The sequence below is a fragment of the Trachurus trachurus genome (assembly GCF_905171665.1).
Source record: "Trachurus trachurus genome assembly, chromosome: 11".
Lineage (NCBI taxonomy): Eukaryota > Metazoa > Chordata > Actinopteri > Carangiformes > Carangidae > Trachurus > Trachurus trachurus.
In genome coordinates, this window is record NC_139904.1 from 23,989,963 (window position 1) to 24,010,351 (window position 20,389).

Below are 20,389 nucleotides of genomic sequence, written 5' to 3' on the forward strand. Positions count from 1 at the left end.
TCACGTGTCTTTTAAATAGTAACAGCGTGTATATTTGCCGAGAGTTGCTCTTTGGGAGAGATGTATTGCGCCATCCATAGAGAAGCCGTTAGATTTCCTCCACTGTAAAAGTAATATAATTCAAGCATTAATCTTCTGAACGTGATAGAATTTCATTTCAGACTAATAATAGTTTCTGCAACACTGAAGGTTTGATCAAATGCAGAGATAAGTCAGAGGTTTGAGGAAGGTTGCAGAGCAGGAGACGGTATTATCGTTCTAGCAGGTCCGAACCATAAATTGTGCGAGGAGTTGCATACTGGGCATTTTTTGTACACTTATCTTATTTTAGTGAATAGATGGCTGCTGGAGGAATGTGAAATGTCATCCTCTTGAAACTGCTCACTGCCTGTTTTACAACACAGTTTCATCTTAACACAAATTAACTTTCTTTCTAGTTTTGTGTGATGATAAACCTGTGACATGTGGGTCTGTTATCGCACAGGCTTTGATGTTTTACAGGTTTTAACGTCACGTTTTTTTAATCATTATTTCAAGGATATGTATTTTTTTCAGTGTTTTATCCTTAAACATTGTTGCAGCTTTGGTGCAGGTCTGGAATAATGGTGCTCCTGCACAGTATTAGACCCAGATTGCACAGGAGTAGGGTATGTAAGTGGATGAAATGGTGCAGCATTAATAGTGCCTATTCGTTCATTACCTGCGTGATTGCTATTGATCTGCCAGATGCTGCTTCAGGGGGCTTTGTGGCTGCAGAGTGCAAGTCCTACATGCCAGTGTGATACATCATACCATCCAAAACATGCTCCATAGAAACCACTGTGATCTGGACGACTGTATGGGATCTCAGCGGCTTTATATGCAGATACAGATTACTGTGATTGATGGGAAGGATTTGAGTTGAAAACCTCTCTTTTTCTGTTTCAATTGTTTTTCAAATGAAGGGATAAAGGGTTTGCTGGATGGAGAGGTGTAGTGGAATATATCAGACGGAAGATAAATGCTGGCAGTTGAGCAGTGTTTGGTCAGCAGAATTTTTAAGTGTTGTGTGTGTGCGTGTGTGTGTGTGTGCTTTGGATGGGACTGAGTTCCACAAGGCTGATTGAATTTCAGATTATGCTTACCTATCAGCATACATCTACATTTTGTCTTCATAACACAAGTGAGAGGTTTGTTTTCTCAAGTTAACTCTGAAATAAACCCGAGGACACTGCTTCAGCAGAGCGTCAGAGCTTCACTGTTAACACTGCTAGTTTTCACATCATTAAAGCCATTCCTCAGCGTTTTATCCAGTCCAGTCCCTGCAGGTGTTATAGAACTCTCTTCCTTTATATATAAGGCAAATATACAACGTACAGCAGTGTTTGCTTTGACATACTAAGCTAACTTTCCCGTCCACCTGTGTGCTCCTCAGGAGGCCGCAGCGGAGAACGCAGGAGTCCACGGTCCGGGAGAGGACAGGAAGGAGAAAGTGCCCAGCCCCCACCTCAGCCAGCTGGTGGTCCTCACTAACAGTGGGACTCTGTACGGTCTGGCTCAGAGGGTCGTGGCTACCGAGTCTCTGTAAGTAATGACGACATGAGCACTTGAACACAAAAGTGATTTTTATTTTTTATTTTTTTGCCCGTATGCAGCTCTTAACATGCCGCCATAAATCACAACAACAAGAGGCTCACCATATCATTCAAAAAGTACTGCACAGGGAATCATTTATTGTGCTTACCTTTCTTGTTTATTTGTCCTAACCAGCCAACAGCGCATACAGTATCACTGCTGTTATATTAGTAAATTATAATTTTAAGGACATACAGTATAATATCTACTCATGTTCTTATCTCTCGCCTCCCTCCAACCCCAGATTCCAGATCCCCAATTCTTCTCACCATCTTCCTTTTCTCCCAGCGTATGGGACTACTTTATGCATGATTAATTGATATGGATGAATATCAAAATATGAAGCGCTAAGATTGAGGGGGTCGTTTTTTAAAGCCTGCTGATGTCATCAGCGTCTGTGTGAGAAACTACCCATTCATTTCCATTATAGTGGAGGATTATTATATTTGTCAAACATTATGTCCCACCATTTCAGTCATTTCTTTTTAGATGTGAATCTAAAATGTGAAGAAGGTGAAGTCTGAAAATACATTTGTTCAATTTTGAATAATTTGGGGTATTTTTATTGGGGGGGGGCATGTCCCCCCCGACCCCCCGGGATCTGCACCCATGCACTGATGTAAGTTCATCAAAGCTTTCTGTCAGATCAAGCTGAAGAGTCCTGTCCTCGCTCTCTGCCTCACATCTACATCTAGGTGTTCATCATTTCATCAGATAATGTTAGACAGGCCTATCAAACACTACCAGCAGTGCGTGCCGTGTGCTCATGTTTTCAGCATTTATATCATTAAAGCTTGTCCGCTTAAAAAGAAAGAAGATTGTTGAAATAGCAAGAGAGACGGAGAAACTTATTTCACCCCTAAACAATTCCCAACTCACAGTCACTCTCACTGATTTATGTTCTCCCCCTCTGCCTCCCACTTCTGTTGTGTTTCTACACTCATTCCTCTTTCTCTGCTTCATCTGCTCGATCCACACACTACACATAAGCACCCTCACACATAATTAGGTCAAACTATCATCAGCGCTGACAAAACTATTGGACCCTGAGAGGCCTGTAGTGTACAACAGCTTTGTAATGAGAGTCTGTAAACCAGGGGCCCAGACGGCGACGCTGCAGAAATGCTGAACAGGTTTTTACGCTCTGTTACACAAAGTTTTTCACGTATCGAAGGCAGTCGGCATGCCCCAAAGGATCATGAAAGTAAAGGAGTGTAAGTGGAGAGATGAAGATATTTCTTTGGGTGAAGTTTTATGAAGGAAGGAGGAGAGTTGGTTTCTTTGGGGGCAGGACAGGCCTTAGTGTGAGAACCTTTGACATCTTCAGCAACTGTTTAATTGTTTGTATTCGTGCGGCCCACTGCTGCTCATCTTGGCCAGGACATGCTCCTTGGGAAAGAGATTGTTCATCTCAGTGGATCTTTTTCTTGGATAAATAAAGGTTGAATAAATAAGAGCTCTCTTGAAAAAAAAGAAGAGCTGCTCAGTGTTTTGTCCAAACCAATGAAGCATCAGGGAGCCCTGAGCTAAAATCAAAGATAAGAGTCGAGCGGCCTTTTCGTCGTTGTTTGCCCCTCTAGCTGTTGTTCAGGTGTCGTATTTACACAAGCGTGATCAGATAAGTGTGAACTGCAGGAAGTGTTTTTTTCTCTCCACACTCCACCACGTCGCTGAGGTAAACACAAGCTGTTCCAGCTCACCTTAATGCGATTTTCTCTGCTCTATGAAAAGAACAACCATGCACCGGGCTCATTTGTGGGTCACTGGCTGAGTTTTAATGCATTGCTTTCAGATTCAGTGTTAACCAGACAGCACCTATGAATATTAATTCTTGCCTTTTAATCTAAAGATTTCTGTTTAGGCTCCTTGTGTTGACTGCTGTGCTGCATCCAACTGGCTCTTCCACTGAAACCTCGATATTACTGGATAAATCAGCCATGTAGTGATAAATTAGGAAATTACTTACACCAAACTTAAGTCTCAGGATTCAGTTTTGGAAAACATCATTATAATTTTTTTTTTTTTTTTTTTTTTTTGGGGGGGGGGTGGCTTTTATGACTTTAATTGATTGGATAGCTGTAAAGAGACAGGACAAGCAGCAAAGAGCTGCCGGTGGTATTGGACTTGGGACAATAAGGACTGTAGCCTCTGCACATGGGGCGCTTGCTCTACCCTGTGAGCGATACAACGCCCACATTTTACAGTTTTTAAGTGAAAAAATACTCATTTAATTTGCAAGTTCTCATGTATCTATTGTTATGCTCTGCTGCAGGAGCACAGAGATCAGAATCATTTAGAGGAGTTTCTTGTGATGAAAATGTTTCTGTCAGAAAGTGAAAAGAGAACTGAAAAAAGTGCTGATAACAACTACTACTGTAGTCCCATTTTTTTAAATCAGTTTTTTCCCACATAGTATTTAAAATATAGACATGTTTTCTAATTTGAATTAAAAAATAAAATACAGGAGGTTAAGCAGGCGCCCCATGTGTAGAGGCTAAAGTCTTGGCTGCAGGCAGTCCCGGTTCGAATCCTGCATTGGGCAGCCCTTTCCTGCATGTCATTCCACCTCTCTGCCTCCCCACTTTCCTGTGTCTCTCAACTGCACTATTTAATAAAGGCATGAAAAGCCAAAATATATACAAAAAAAATGAAATACATGTGGAAAAAAAACTAAATCTAGCTCATACAGTAGCTAACTGATACATCAGCTGAGCTGAGCTTACCAGAAAAATATGTTTCCTGTTTCAGAAAGTAGTAAATTGTAGTAGAAATGTAAAATATATGTTTGTAGTATTTTAGAAGGAGTGTCACCATTTCACAGTTTGTCCTGCAGAGACCTCCTGCCTCTGTGTAAATGGTGAGCATCACGTCAAAAGTGTTGTTACTCATCAGCAGATACTAAATGCTGAGTTGTCAGCCAATCAGCTGTGCTTTAGTTGATGAGGGACTGGTAGATGTGAGCCGCTCTGTCCCACAGCAGTCGTCCAAGTCAAACTCAATCGCCGGCCTCAGTTCCTTCGAACCGGGTTTTTTTTTTATTATTATTTTGTGTACAGTAACACTTCAGAGCCATCGATCAGCCCGAGTCAAAAGGTTCGTACTGTATTTAGTCAGCTGCATTCACGAGGGTGCTATGGTATGTCCACATTGATTGATTTTTTTTTTTCTTTTTTTACCATGTATTCTTTTTCCCCACGCTACTTTGCTTGGTCTTACTGTTGTTCAGGCATAACTGAAATCTATTAAATATAAAACCTGCTGTCTGATTTGTTGCACATAAATGATATTTTGCTGTGTTTGGTGAGACTTGAAAACTCAACAGGATGTGGGACAACTGTGAAGTCTGTTCAACTTACAGTAATCGTTTATTACATTAAACTGCAGTGATCACTGGGGAGAAATTAGATTCCTGGAACGGTAGAGAATGATCTCGCTGATTGAAACGGACAAGTAATTATGTGAGGAGAACATTTTTATGACAAATGCAACATCTGCAATTCACAAAAAACACTCGAGTGAGCATCAGTAAAGGTGACTTTGCCTCCTGTTTGCTTAACTGGGATGTGGCAGGTCTAGTGCTGTGGTGACAGACAAGAAAGGGCTGAGCTTTAATATTTGAAGCTCTTTCTGAAATGATGTTTGGTGAGGATCTGGAATCTCTAATTATCATTTGCTCCACTTCAAATACTCAAACCAAAATTCAATCCAACGTGAAAGCTCTTGGAAATAGATCTGTCACTCTTGAGTTAAGTTATGTACATTTTTCAGATCACATTATGCCAACACTGTGAATGAATCAGCAGTGTCTGGGTTTTGTTTTTTTTCACAGTGTGTTTCTGGCTGAGCAGTTCGAGTCCCTCCAGTCCCACCTGGACACAATGATGCCTGCAGCCAAGAAGCCTTTCCTGCAACAGTTTTATTCCCAGGTATTGTATACGTTCAGACACATGCACATTATCTCCAAAGTCACGTGTGTGTGTTTTGGTGTGTGACTACTGTAATTACATCACTGTCAGCTACAGTTTGGATTCTTCAGTCACTCTGTGGTAATTAAAACACAACGTCCCATGTCTTTCACTTGATCTGCTCCCTACAATAACATTCCTGATGGGTTCACTCTTTGATTTGTAACTGTCATTCAGCTTTAAATTTTCTTGTGGAGCATATTTCTCCCCAAGGGCAGATGACTGTGTAACTGCACACCACCTCTCAGTCTTGTTCATCATCCACAAAAGGAGAAAAATGTCTGTTTCTCGCCACCACACATTCTGCTCATTCAGTCTATTGAAAGGTTCAGGTGAACAGACAGAAAGCTCCTGTTTTCCCCTCACTACCAAATGATTGTCATGGTCTACGATTTCACTCTGGGAAATGATATTGTGATTTTATATTGTGCAATCGATGACATCAAAGACCCTGAGTTCATGTCTGCCTCAAGAACACACATTTGTTATAACAAACACACATACATTCTTCCCTTCTTGCTCTCAGACGGTGGCTACAGCCAGTGAACTGCGGAAGCCAATATATTGGATTGTGGCAGCCAAGGCCATCGACTACGAACAAATGTTGCTCCTGATGGCCGGAGTTAAATGGGACATTAGGGAGATAATGTCACAGCACAATGTGTACGTGGACGTCCTGTTGAAGGTAAAGTTTGCTACAAAATGCCTCAGTGACTGTTGATGTAACCTGTGATGTGATTCACTGCAGGTTTGTTGTTGATGAAAAGGCACAAAAGCAGCTGGATACGAGATTCATGAATATTAAATGATGCAAATAGAATTTAAAAAAAAGATATTTATGTAATATTAATCTGATGTGGTGCTGAGAGAAAAACAAAACAAGTTGCAGGTCAAAACAATCAGCTGAAAGGCGCTAAAACGCTCTTCAACAACATCTTTCTTTGTAGTAATTGAATCCTTTGATAATATAAAAATATTGATGAATGCAGCTGTAAAGAGTCTTGACTTCACACACGGCATGTTTTTTAAGTCTTCCAGGCCACCGTTAATTAGTCACAGTGCTGCGTGTTTAAAGCTTATTTGTGCTGCATTAAGCATCAGTTCAAAGACGTCGATGGAGACATCATTGCAACAGCTTTTCCCCGCGTTTCATGGAGATAATATGCAAACATCCCCCCATTAAGATTGTTGCATCATTTATGCCACAAAGACTCCTTGTCAGCTGAATATAAATGATGATACTTAGACGGCTGGTATCCCTATTAAATTGCTTTTTTTCCTGTTCTAGTGTGTTTTACATTCAGGAAGAGTTCATTCAGCCAAACTAATACTTAACAGTCCACTTCATTCTCTCTCTGCCGTCCAACACCCACACTACCCAAAAGAAGAACACAAAAAAGCAGCTGTAAAAGATTTGCTTTTACCTTCTAGGGATTTCCTTCACAAATAGTTTTTGATGTCCTTGTGAAATACAATCTGGGTCAACATCTGGGTCATTTACATAAACTATTAGCCTTTATCCCACTTAGAGTCAGGAACTCTTTGCTTCCTTGTTGTCCCTCATGAGCTTAAACTCAGTCAAGGACCTTAAATATCAATTATTTTGGACAGGGTAAATAATTTAATCGACATGGGAGCTGTCGAGTGTTGAATACAGATCTCCCGTGAACTTTCAGTGTCGTTAAAGTTATTGGAGCTCTCCAGTCTCTCAAGTATTTTTGGAACTGGTAGTTCTCCTCTAAATGTGTCTGTCTTTATGCATGCTGGCTACTTATTCCATTATAAATTTTGCATGGGACTAAAGAACACAGTGTATTAGCCTTCTCAGAAAAAGAGGTCTGAAGGGCTCGCTGCGGTGTGAAATCCTGAACAGACTGGCACCAAACCAAGACAAATCCCCATCTGCATCAGCAGGTCTCAGAAATCTGTTGATGAAATCCCACGTTACACACAGATGTCAATGGAATCCCTGCGAAAAATTTAAAAAAAAAAATGAAGACGTAAACTGAAATAAATATCCATGCATCAATTCACAGTTAAACATCGTCTGCTTATATTACAAGAACTCCGCCTCACCTTTTGAATTCTTGAATGGGCCGAGGATCCTCGTCTGGCTCCAGCACCGCCGCTCTGTAGTTAAGCCTAACTAATTTAGCTCATGAGCTAAATTGCCCGAGGGGAAAATTTCTGACTCGCCGGGCTGGTTTAAACGCTGTACCGTGTCAAAACGGTCCAGCTGATGGACGGACATGGAGCATATAACACAGAGCATGTACTTTCCCCCCATCAAGTGCTAATAGCCTCCTCTGCCAAGTTGTCAGACGCCCGTTGTACATGTGGATAGTGTTATGTGCACTGATTGAGGAGTGTACTACATTTTGTTGTACTGCACATGCGAGAATATTTTATGCATGAATGTCGGTTGATCACTTGCTTTCAACAATGGCATTGATTTGCATATAAAGTGGTGTAGGAAATGCAGCAGTGACAAAATGCTTAAGTCGGAAACTACTGTGAGACTGTAACCCTCTGAATGAATAACACGCAAAATTAATGGAAATGTGTCCCTCAAAATTCATTTTCATCAAATACTGTATCATGCAGTTTGATTTACAGTACAGTCATCAGGCACATGTATGTATGCTGGAAAATCTTGAGCTTCACTTTGGGACACATCCATCAACAGCTGTTATGTGCAGCCATTTATCCCTGTCACTCAGCAACATATCATAATTGTATGATTTCATCCATAATTAAACGTTTCTGAGAGAGCAGCAAGTCACCACTAATTTGTATAACAGGTGCCCCAAACCTGACTGTGAACATACAGGTTGCGTGCGTGTCAAAAAGTTAACAAATGAGTGTAGCTGGGCTGTTTCCCAAACCAAAGTAAGTATCCATCAGCGCACAAATGATTTGTTTTAACGCTTGACTTGTGGCTCTGTGGAGTCGTACTGTATGTTTTTTCTTTAGGATTTATCAAAAGAGATTGATTCAAACCCCTAATGCAGTTTATTCTTCACAGACTGTAAGTAATTGGATTGTGCAATTCACAGCACGAGGTAGTTTTATAACACTGCTCGCTTCTACAAAGTAAGGCTGGGGGGAGCTGCTGTTGAGCTTCATCCAAGAACACAGAGCAGCTGAAAGTCAATCAGAGGAAAAAATACAGTTGTTCATGAGGAGTTTTATTTTGTGTACTTCCTCCAGTTGGAAACCAAAGATGTATTTGTTCTACTGCGGCCTGTTTCCTGTTTAGAGCTTTTTGTGGTTGGAGTTGTGTAGGGCTGTGCACATACTGTAAATCCCCTCTTCATAAAACAAGCTTCATTTATCTGTATCTAAATTTCAGCAGTCGATCTGAATATATAAGAGAAATCAGTGTCTTGAACATCATTAATTTCTCCCACTTTTTCTAATACTCAAGTTGGTCATGCTTTCCTTTTTCATCTTCTCAGGAATTTGAGCAGTTTAACAAGCGGCTGGGTGACGTTTCCAGACATGTGCGCATCCCGCTGCCTGTGTCCAACGTCCTGTGGGAGCACTGCATCCGTCTGGCCAACAGGACTCTTGTTGAGGGGTAAGAAAGTCATAAAACACCTCCTCAGCGTCAGGGGAATGTGTGAGGCCCAGTGTGATTCTGGTGAAGTTGTGGCCTTTTATCATTGTTACACCTTCAGTCAAACTACACTACAATTGATGCGTATAGTATTTTCCAATCAACTTAAGGGCATACGGAAGTTTATTGTCAATGTATCAAATAAATAAATAAATAGATAGATAGATAATCAGTGATAAATAAAAGGCGTCAGCAGCCAGTGCAAATATTGCCTTTATATTATTTATCTTCTGCCTTTAGAAAGATTGCATTGTAAAACAGAGGATGTTTGCATATTTTTTTGTCATTACTACAGTAATGGCTGACACATGTGGGGTGGTTCTAATAGTGAGGTGATGGAGGCTACAGCCCTGGGGAAAAGTTGTCCCTCAGGCTGGTTGTCTGGCTCTTTGAAGTGCTGTACCTCCTGGGTGAGTTCTGACAGCACTAAAGGATCCTGGCTTCCCCTGCAGGTAGTCCACATACATACTGTAGGCCAGTTTGAGAGCAAAGCTCCCACAATCCTGTGGGCTGTCTTAACCACCCAGGACAGATCCCTTTGGTTGTGCACACTGAGCAACACTGGCAAAGGACACTCTCTGCTTCTGTAGAAGTTAAGAAGCAGTTACAATGGCAGACCAGACTGCTTTAGTTTCTGGAGGAGAAAAACCCTCTGCTGTGCCTGGATAATGGTGGTGTTTAGGGCCAGGTTGTTGTCCAAACACCACTCAGAGTCGTACCACAGAGGTGTCCTCAGCAAACTCTTACAGCTCCATTTAGATAGGAATTAGAATTGAAGTTGCCTTGTGTCTTGTTTAAGGCAGCAGTGAGTCTTTTGCTGGTCTTGTGTCTTATTGCGATTGACACTTAAACAGTTTGTAAATTGTGTGCAGTATGTTAAGGTTAAGAGCACTTGAAGCCTCAGAGCACAAGTGCAGGCTGCAGTTTGCCCTTTGATGATTCTGTAACACTAAGCTTTCCACACAAGAGCAGCCGTCTCTTTATATCTATAAAAACATGTGCATAGCGCAGCTTCAGCCTGACTGTTGTCGTCTACCCAAACAAAAGCTCTGAAGTCAAACGTTCTATAAACATCTTTGGTATGAGGCCACTTCTGCTGTATTTCTGCCACACAGCTGCACTATTTGCACTATTTATGAATGAATGAATACATTTATAGATATAAATATAAAGAAATATATATATGCCAGGTGTTGTGTATTAAATATTATCTTGGGATATGCAGCTATGTAAGTTGAAACAGGACTATGCCACGCAGGACGGAGGAAAGACTGCTCAAACTGTTTTATGAGTTTCTCTAAACAGTGATGTAACTGAGCCAGAGGCAGTGCAGACCTGTTGAGTACTGGTGTTATTTGTTAAAACCATGGGGAGTGTGAAAATTTAAGCCTCCTGTCTTGTTATGAAAGGTTCCCTCACTGTCTGGGCAGAGTCATAAATAGCCTTCCTAAGCTTGTGTCATGTACAAATACCAAACAACACGCGTGAGTTACTGCATCCTAGGGAGTAGAGGCCCACCATGCTCATCTGCTGCGTCTTCACGGGGATGCCTACAGTGACCCATGGGAAAACTTAGGGGGGAAGAAAAGTTCTACCTTTTACATCTTTATTCATTTTTGTCTGTGTTTATCCTGCAGTTTGAACATCTGCACATCATAAATTTAGAAAAAAAAAAATTAAAATCTTTCCAAAGCACGTCGTCTACGACTGTGATGAACAGGAAATTACCTACAAATACGTAAGAAACCTGGAGACTACGTTGCCAGGTTCCTTTGGAGTTATCACTCAAGAAAACCACAATAAATTCCTGCTCTGTGCCAGCCTCCACACATCCCTCTTAATGTGTTTCACCACTTTCTTCCTTTTAAGCGAGAAATATGGGCTGTAATAGGCAACGCAAGGCCGACTGAATCTCTTGTCTCTTCGCTGAGAATCTCTGTGTTGAAGTGTACGTGTGAAGACGGTTCTTAGATTGAAAGTGTGACAAAGCCACCTCTGATCAGACAGTTGGCACAGCAACACAGAGTCAAACTGTCTGGATGGTGACGAGAAGAGAAGCTGACGGTTTCCATGAGGTTACACACTTTTTATTGTTGGGAACAGGTAATTGGCCGCTGCTGACGCCACAGTCATCACCAGGTTGCAGCGAAAGTGTCTGTGAGGTCGTAACGGCACAGAAAATGGTTTTGGTTAAAAACAAACCCTCATGAAGTGGTTCAGTGAGTGTTTTTAAGAAGAGGAGAGGACACTGGACTTTAAACCCAGCCACAGGTGAAGGGCTTGGCCCCCCCCCGGGAAACCAGAACATGTTTACCCCCCCAAACACACACATACACACACACACACACATTCACTGACTACTTTTCCTCACATTGCAGAAGAGAACTTTTGAACCCTTTCCAGCAAACAAATGGCTCATTATGACCGTGATGCTCAGAGAATTTGAGCAACCAGCTGCAGCCTTCTGCCGTCTGCCTGATTCTCTCAGTGCTCTCCTTCCCCCCACACACACAAACACACAAACACACACACATATCGCCCACCCCTCTGGCACACCAAGGCGTCGGAGTGGTCACATTTGTTTGTTTGTGCTCCGCCTCATTCAGTCTGTTATACACTTGCTCTTGTCCAGCCCTCATCTCCCCCTTAGAGACTTCGCCAAAATGGCTCTGTTAGCATTCTGAGGCGACGCTCTAACAGGCCACGCAACCAAAAAGTCTGGCCGGCCTGACAGGAGAAAGAGACGGAGAGAGCGAGGATGACAGGGAGAGGTGATGAAAAAGAGAGAAAAAAAAGGGAAGGCGAGGCACAAAATGGAAACAGAAAAGAGGAAAGCTGAAGTGTGAGACAGAGAGCAGAGCTGTCTGTGTGCTGTGTTAATGTACTGGAGATGTCACACACACACTGACCTCCCAGTCCCTACTGCCAGACACATTAAACACACACACACACACACACACACACACACACACACACACACACACACACACACACACACACACACACACACACACAGATGAATGCATGTGTATTCTGGCCCACACCAATTGACTGACATCGCAGACAGCTCTGTGGAACAACCTGAAATAATATTGAATAACATGAATATTTTAATATTAACATACACACAAGGAGTCTTGCATATCCTTACACACAGCTACATGTCTTAACTGATCTTCTCAAAATCTCTGATTTTCATGACATATTACTGTTATAATTTTTATTTTTTATTTTTTATTTTTTACTTTTTATTTATTCCATTCATGGTTTACAAACTTCACATGGTTGCACATATTTACATAATGTACACATAGTCACCATAAATGAAAAGGAGCAGGATGAAGAAAAACTTCTTGTGCCTGCCCCTCTCTATTGTTATATAATTGCATTGGCTTACTATCAACACCAATATTATACTCTTATTTCAAAAAATGAAAGACGATGAAACATATAATAATAACAACAAGAAAACAAACAAGCAAAATAGCAGTGGACACCACTAATCGTCACAGACATGGCATGATTGTCCAAATATTGACCAAACAACAAAAAGGAAAGAAAACTAGAGACACTGTTGTGCTGGGATCACAGCACCTGCTACACCTGACAATGTGTTGACGTTCTCACCTGCTACTTCATGACATGAGTCCTCAGCACCCATGAGTCCCAGCACGCCCATCTTTAAAGTCAGTCCACAGATGCATAAACAAAACCACCTCTGTGGTAGTAGTCTGTTACCATGGTCACACTCTTGCACACATACAATATAAATAGCATGTAACACTAACAAGATGTTTTGCATAAATCAAGCAGGACAGGATAAAAAAACACAAGTCAATCCAGATCTAACCGTCTGTGCTACATTACACACTTAAATGAAAGTTACAGCATCCTGATTTAATTATTGAGGAAGTGCATTCTCATGCCTTTCTGTTTCATTTGATAGAAACATTTTACACTCGTTAAACTCTAATAGCTTCCAATAATCCTCTATTTACTTTGCTGATGCCAATTTTTAGATTAAAACTTTAATAAACAGTGACTTGAGTCCAAACACACCATGCATGCTGTTTTGGATGCATAAAAACCACGGTGGTAGAGGGTGGGGCAGGGGGTGTTATGAGGACAAGAATTTAAACTGCTTAACACAACTTTCTTTCATTCATATGCAGGAGATGAAGGATGATTCCTGAGAGTCATTCCTGTAATTAATTTAACATCACATTACTAAATTGAAGATTGTTGCTCAGTTAAATTAAACTGAATGAAATTAGTCTTGTGAGCTGAACGGTAAAATGCGCGTCAGACATTTTGACATTGCACTCAGAATAGGCAGGCAGTGAGGTCATGCGCTGCGTTCACAACCAGTCCAAGTTTGGAGATGGAGCAGCTCTGTAGAGATGGATGATGCAGCGAGTGGTGAGATCTGGCTCTGAACTGAATTGAGCAATAGAGGAGTAGTGTAGAAGCAGTGCAGTGTAAAAAAATCCCAAAGATCACACTAATGTGAGCGACACCTGTGATGGACTTGCCATGCAGGGATTGGTCACTTCAGGGCAATACTAAACACCTTTCTTTCTTTTTTTCCCCCTTGCGTTCTTCTGCAGCTACGCTAACGTGAAGAAATGCAGCAATGAGGGCCGAGCCCTGATGCAGCTGGACTTCCAACAGTTCCTCATGAAGCTGGAGAAGCTGACCGACCTGCGACCCATCCCCGATAAAGAGTTTGTGGAGACCTACATCAAGGCCTATTACCTGACGGAGAACGATATGGAGCAGTTCATCAAAAACCACAGGGTGAGATGATGGAACAGGCTGGAGGATGGAGGATTAAAGGAGAATTCTGATCATTTTTTACCCCTAAGTCGTTTTCCTGATGGTCACCCAGTGTTCGCGGGAGCAAAAAATGCAACTAAAATTGATGCAGGCAAACCGGAGTTACACCATGGCTAGACGGCGCTAGCAATAGCGACAGCGTTAACTTATGGGGGCAATTTTTTCAACCACAACAAACACTCAAAAAACAATCAAATATCTATGGTACATGACTCGAATCCTTATGACACACCACTGAACTCATAAACTGTACAGTATAAACCGGTATAAACTTTGTGTTTTTGCATGTTATCACTCACCTCAGACAGCCGAACTCTGAAACATCCTGGAAAGACATTACGTGAGCTTAGAATTATAAGGTTCCATCTCCATTTTTTTGCATAATATCATCCATTAGTGGTCTGTTAATGCCTGTGTGGTGTTATTTTTAAATTTTCAACATTTTTTTAATTAGTTATTCATAAAATAAAAAGGTTCTATCAACCAAAACACAAGCCGAGTTGGAACTTTGATGCTCAATATCTCGGAACTACCCAAAACGGAGATAGAACCCTATAATTCTAAGTTCATATCTGATCGCAGAGCGCCTGCTCTCCCCGCCACAGAAACAAACACTTTTTCCTTGTTGTGATGATTTCTTTACAAAAATAAACGGTCAGAGATGTTTTGGACATTACCACTGCACTGCTCGACCATTTATTTTTGTAAAGAAATCACCACAACAAGGAAAAAGTGTTTGTTTCTGTGGCGGGGAGAGCAGGCGCTCTGCGATCGGATAGTAATGTCTTTCCAGGATGTTTCAGAGTTCGGCTGTCTGAGGTGAGTGATAACAAGCAAAAACACAACGTTTATACTGTCTATACTGTACACTATATGAGTTCAGTGGTGTCATAAGGATTCCAGTCATGTCCCATAGATATTTGATTGTTTTTTGAGTGTTTGTTGTGGTTGAAAGAATTGCCCCCATAGGTTAGCATTGTTGCTATCCCTAGCGCTGGGTAGCCATGGTGTAACTCTGGTTTGCCTGCATCAATTTTAGTCGTGTTTTTTGCTCCCCCCAACACTGGGTGACCATCAGCACAACGATTTAGGGGTCAAAAGTTACTGTAATTCTCCTTTAAGTCGCTTCAGTCTCATGCCGAGAGTCTCAATCTGCTTTTCTCTCTGACCTCTTGTGTTTTTGTTTTTTTCGTGCAGGAGTACTCCATGAAGCAGCTAGCCAACCTGGTCAACGTTTGCCTGGGCTCACATATAAACAAGAAGGCTCGTCAGAAACTGCTGGCAGCCATCGATGACATTGACAGACCCAAGAGATAGACTGATGCACGGACCAGACCCCTAAACGTATCAAACGCCCCCCCCCCCCTCCCACACACACACACACACACACACACACACACGACACACCCAGAGATGGACACTCCAACAGAGGAAGTCCCACCGTGGAGCTCAGTGTCGAATGTCTTCTGTTTTCTGTTTAGGACCATGTAGAGGTGTGTTCAACGAGCTGCGCAGTACTGTACACACACAGCAGCAGAGCAACTGTAAACATGCCTAGCTTCCTGTTAATCTGTAGTCATCGTTTGGTCAAAAAACACACAAGCTGCCTCTTGTTGAATGCACCTCATGACGCAATGGTGGACAGAAAATATTAAAACTCTGTTTCCCACCCCAAGCATGCCGCAGTTACTCAGTTACCCATCACACATGCTCTCAACAAACACGCTGCTTCTGAAGTTTGCCTGCGCCCGTCGATCACTTCACTGTGAGCGCAGGAAGCAGAGTTTGACTTTGTTGTCCAGATAAGGAGACTCATCTCCTACACTGAGATAAAAGAAAATGAGAAGTGGATATTTATGAGTCGCTGAATCTGAAAGTGGTGTAATGTCGTTGAGCTTTGTGGTAAATATGTCCATGAGAACATTTGATCGGTTCTTCCCCTCTACTGTACTGAATGTGTTCCCTGTTGGAGAAGCAGTGCAGTAAATCAGGCTTATTGGTCACTTTAATCTTTCATCATATGAAGATATTCCAGCCCGTGTATTTGCTGTATATTAGTTCACTCCAGGGTGTTTGTTGTGCCTGATTGGATGCTCTGTTTCTTTGCTTTGTTTGTTTTGTCCATGAATGACATAAATCTAATATAATGATGATTCTGAAAATAATATAAATTGCTGTAGCTAGCGGTAATATAGTTAGATTGTATCTGCACCAGCTGCATTTGTTTGTTTGCCATCTGTCACATCTGAGGAGGAAATGATTTTATTGTCCTGAGGTGAGTTTTTGAAAGTCTCCGGCCTTCTTGCTGAGCAGTGAAATTTACTTCTTTCTTTTTTTTTTCTCATTCATTTTGTTGCTTTTTATGCATTGATGATGTGAATTCCCATGACCACCACTTTTGTCCCCTCCCCCTTCCCTCATTTTAACACGACCAGACCTGCTGACAGGACGGATCCATTAATGTCAAGGGAAAAAAGAAAAGAAAAGATGAAGTAACAGTTTTTTGGTACAGCATCATATCCATTTTTGTGTGCAACTATTCCACAACGGATACTGTAAATGTGAATGTTTTGAACAATGTCTGTATTTATTTCTCGCTTTGTGTCACGTTTTTATATGATAACTGCTGGAAGTGTGCTGTCATTTATCACCTCAGTATCTTATAACTTATCAAGCAACCGAAGCAAATACAAAATATTTAAACATTTGTCAAAATTACATTAAGGGTCAAGTGCACTATAATCAGTAATCAGTGTTAGGAGTTGTAGGTGAAAACAAAATGATTCTAACATAATAAACACACTAACGATGTGCATGTGTTGTTTGTTGTTCTTCCACACTTTATCCTTGTGGTGTCATGATTAACCTGTATAATCTATAATTGATATCAAACCTGTATGCCACAGGATTAGCAGAGTCTGTCATTTGCTGTTCTCCAGAATATATGAGTGTTACCTTTCAGCAGCGCCACGATCCATCCTAATGATGCTTTACCCAGCCAGGAGCAGGACGCTGTCAGACTAATTAATGCGGCTTCCTGTGTGGCAACAAGCCCTCAGCCTTCCTGTTTAGATGGAGCCCACTGATCAGGTTCAACAGACAAAAAAAAATGTAAAGGACGACAGTAATTATAACTTTAACTCACTGTTTTAGTTAAAACTAGTTGCACGTAAGTTTTCTTGTTATTTAAAGGGATAGTTCACCCAAAATTCAAATTGCACTCATTATCTACTCACCCTCATGTCGACTAAGGGCTGGGAGAAGTTTCAGAGTTATCCGTGGCTTCTCTGAGTTACAGGGGGTCTCGGCGTAGCAGTGCATGTCCATATAACGGTTGCAAATGGATACCAACTGTCTTCGTAACAAAAAGACACACCAAAAAACATCCAAATATACCTCCATTCTGCTCGTATGTAATGTCCGTCTTGTATTGAAGCCCCGAAATGCGAAATTGTTCCGAAATTGTGCCGGCGTCAGTAATCGCACTGACACCGGCGCAAATCTTGCGAGATTTGGACGGACCAGAAAGAGGAGCTTCCGCTACGAACAAGCTTGAAATATAGACTTATTTAATTTTTTTCGGAACAATTTCGCATTTCGGGGCTTCAATACAAGACGGACATTACATACGAGCAGCATGGAGGTATTTGGATGTTTTTTGGTGTCTTTTTGTTACTAAGAAAAGTGGTATCCATTTGCAACCGACGGGACATGCAGTGCTACGCCGAGACCCCCTGTAACTCAGAGAAGGCACGGAGGACTCTGAAACTTCTCCCAGCCCTTAGTCGACATGAGAGTGAGTAGATAATGAGTGAAATTTGATTTTTGGGTGAACTATCCCTTTAATATCAGTGGGTTTGAAATGAGAGACACCAGTGGTGTTATTTCAATCAAACACCTGAAACCAACGTTCCCACCGTGGACACGTTCGGGTGCCCATCTGCCTCCCGTGATGTCCCGCCTAGTTACCTTTTCAAATAAAGGACCTGTGCTCAGATTTCATGAGCCAAGTCCATAGAAATCACAATCAATGACCTCCACAGCCTCTGTTCCCCCACCACACAACCTTCATTCATTCATGTCTCTTCATACATATTTAACTGAGAACAATTACTGGCAGAGACTATTAATACTGTGGACTTTTGCTTGATGATAGATAAGACAATTTGATTGTGGGGGTGGGGGCAGTGGTACTGGGGGTCTTTGAAGTCTCTTTGAAACCTTGAGCTTTGATACTGACTAAAAATGTCCTGAACTCACCACTGTGAAATTGGACAAATTATCGGAGTTGATTGGACTTTTTTTTGTCTAAAAATGATTTCCTGTAGGAGAACTTAATGTTTCTGTCTGTTCCATTAATCTCAGTCAGCCCACATCCATGCTCTCTCCACAGTCATTTCCCAGATAGTTTGGCTGATTAGTCCTTTTGAAAGTGGGAGGTATGCTGGGAATTTCAAAAGGGTTTCAAACTCCATTTAGAAAAACAAAATGTACGTGATAACCCTTTCTGACACATCAGGTCCAACAAAACTAACAAAACAGGTCAAGTGTGGCGCATGCACTGCAGACCCACGGCAGCCAATCCCAGCTGACCTTGGGTGTAGGCGGGGAACATCCTGGACAAGTCGTCAGTATATCACAGTGTTTGCATTAACGTTTGCTTCAAAATGCAATTTGCTGTTTCAAACTAGCTGTATATAAATGTACTTTTAAGGGGAGCACCTGGAGTAGAGGCTGCAGACACAATGATGTACTTTATCCACAATCCTCAAGCCCCAAAATGAAGCCATGTGACATTCCTGAAATCCACATATAAGATGCTTCTTAGTCATTTTTGCTGCCATCTCTAGTTCGAAGGTTTATGCACTACAGTATTTATAACTGGTGAGAGTTTAACTCCTAACCTATATGGCGTGAGCTGTTCAGCCTATATCAGTTATTCACATGCTCCTATCTGGATCAGAACTACAATTTAAATGATTCCCCCTGGCGCCTGCACCATCCCTCCACCAAATTGGGTATAAATCAGCTCAGTGCTCTGTGTGTTATCCTGCTGACAAACAACCAAACCAACAGACATGGGTGAAGAAAACATAGCCTCCTTGGCAGAAGAAGAAATAAACAGAAGAAAAAATAAGATGAAGTCTTGGGAAAATCTACTGGGAGAAGAAGGCTGAAAAACTTGCCCTCCCCTTCAGGTCGTCAGTCACTTACATGACAGGCAGGAGGGAAAAGATTGGGGGGTTCATCTCAAGAGGTATAGAGGTAGAAAACGCATTTGGGGTGTCAGGTGAACTGGAACCCACACACACACATGGAGACCTTTTAATCTCAGTGTCTCAGTCTGTAAGAGCAGAAAATCGAAAACTGTAACCAGGGAGCTGTGCAGGGTTTAGACAAACCCTTTCGCTCCCTCATAATGACAGCCAAGTGTATTCATTGAGCTTTTCATTAAAGTGCTCTTATTGATTTAGCCTATCACCAAACAAACCTGCCAGGGAACGGGAATGTGTGCCTCCCTAAAGAAATGGCAGACGTGTCTATTACTGCACAAAGAGAAGAGTTCAGAAATGTTCATGGCATGTGGTTCAAAATGACTCCGCTGTTGCTGTGCAAATTGGTATGCAAGCAAAATATGGGCCTTTTAGAGATAGAAAATATCTTGCCACATTCCTGAAAGAGATAATTTACATGTTTGAGAAACCTCTCAGAAATTCAATAAACATCGCTGTTTCTCAGTATTTAACGAGGATAATGCCAAATGCTTTCTCTCCTTATTGGCATTACCAGATTGAGGCGGCTAATTGGATGTCAGACTCCACTGCATAAACTTTCACGACAGCCCTCCGAGAATCTTGTTCCACCAGTCGCTGCTAATTTGTTGCTTGACTTGCTGCGCTTGGACGCCAACAAATGTTGTGTACGGTCATAAACAAGAGCAGGGAAGGGGAACCTCCTGAAACATCAGAGCAGAATAAAGTAGAGGCTGTTCCCCTGAAAAAAAAACACTCAGTTTGAAGTGTCAATGGTTTCAACTGAAGTATCTGTGAATGGGACATTTAGTAGGAAGGCCTGGTATTTCCCGGTACAGCAGAAATAAAAGCTCATTTTTTAAAAGGACAGTGATAGACTCTATATTTTGTGAGGGTTTTTCCCAACGGAATAAGATGTACTCTACAAAGTCACAATACATCTACAAATGTGATGAATTAAGTCTTTCATTCATGTTTGCATCATATAATAGTAGGCTATCATATCTGCAGCACTTTAATGTTATTGGAGATACTCTTAAACAAAGCACAGTCACTTCCTTAACATTGAGACACAAGTTATTACTCATTTTAAAAAAGTGTGG

At 41.6% G+C, this 20,389-nt stretch overlaps 1 protein-coding gene across 1 annotated transcript in view; it reads left to right on the forward strand.

Moving 5' to 3' along the window:
* vps50 (VPS50 subunit of EARP/GARPII complex) overlaps positions 1-16,845 on the forward strand; it is a 108,431-nt gene extending 91,586 nt beyond the window's left edge. The window contains exons 23-28 of the mRNA XM_083982204.1: positions 1,415-1,563; positions 5,444-5,540; positions 6,106-6,264; positions 9,038-9,159; positions 13,806-13,995; positions 15,232-16,845. Of these exons, the coding sequence (XP_083838330.1) occupies positions 1,415-1,563; positions 5,444-5,540; positions 6,106-6,264; positions 9,038-9,159; positions 13,806-13,995; positions 15,232-15,351 (837 nt within the window). The 3' untranslated portion in view covers positions 15,352-16,845. The remainder of the gene's footprint in view (positions 1-1,414; positions 1,564-5,443; positions 5,541-6,105; positions 6,265-9,037; positions 9,160-13,805; positions 13,996-15,231) is intronic.
* Positions 16,846-20,389: the final 3,544 nt, after the last annotated feature.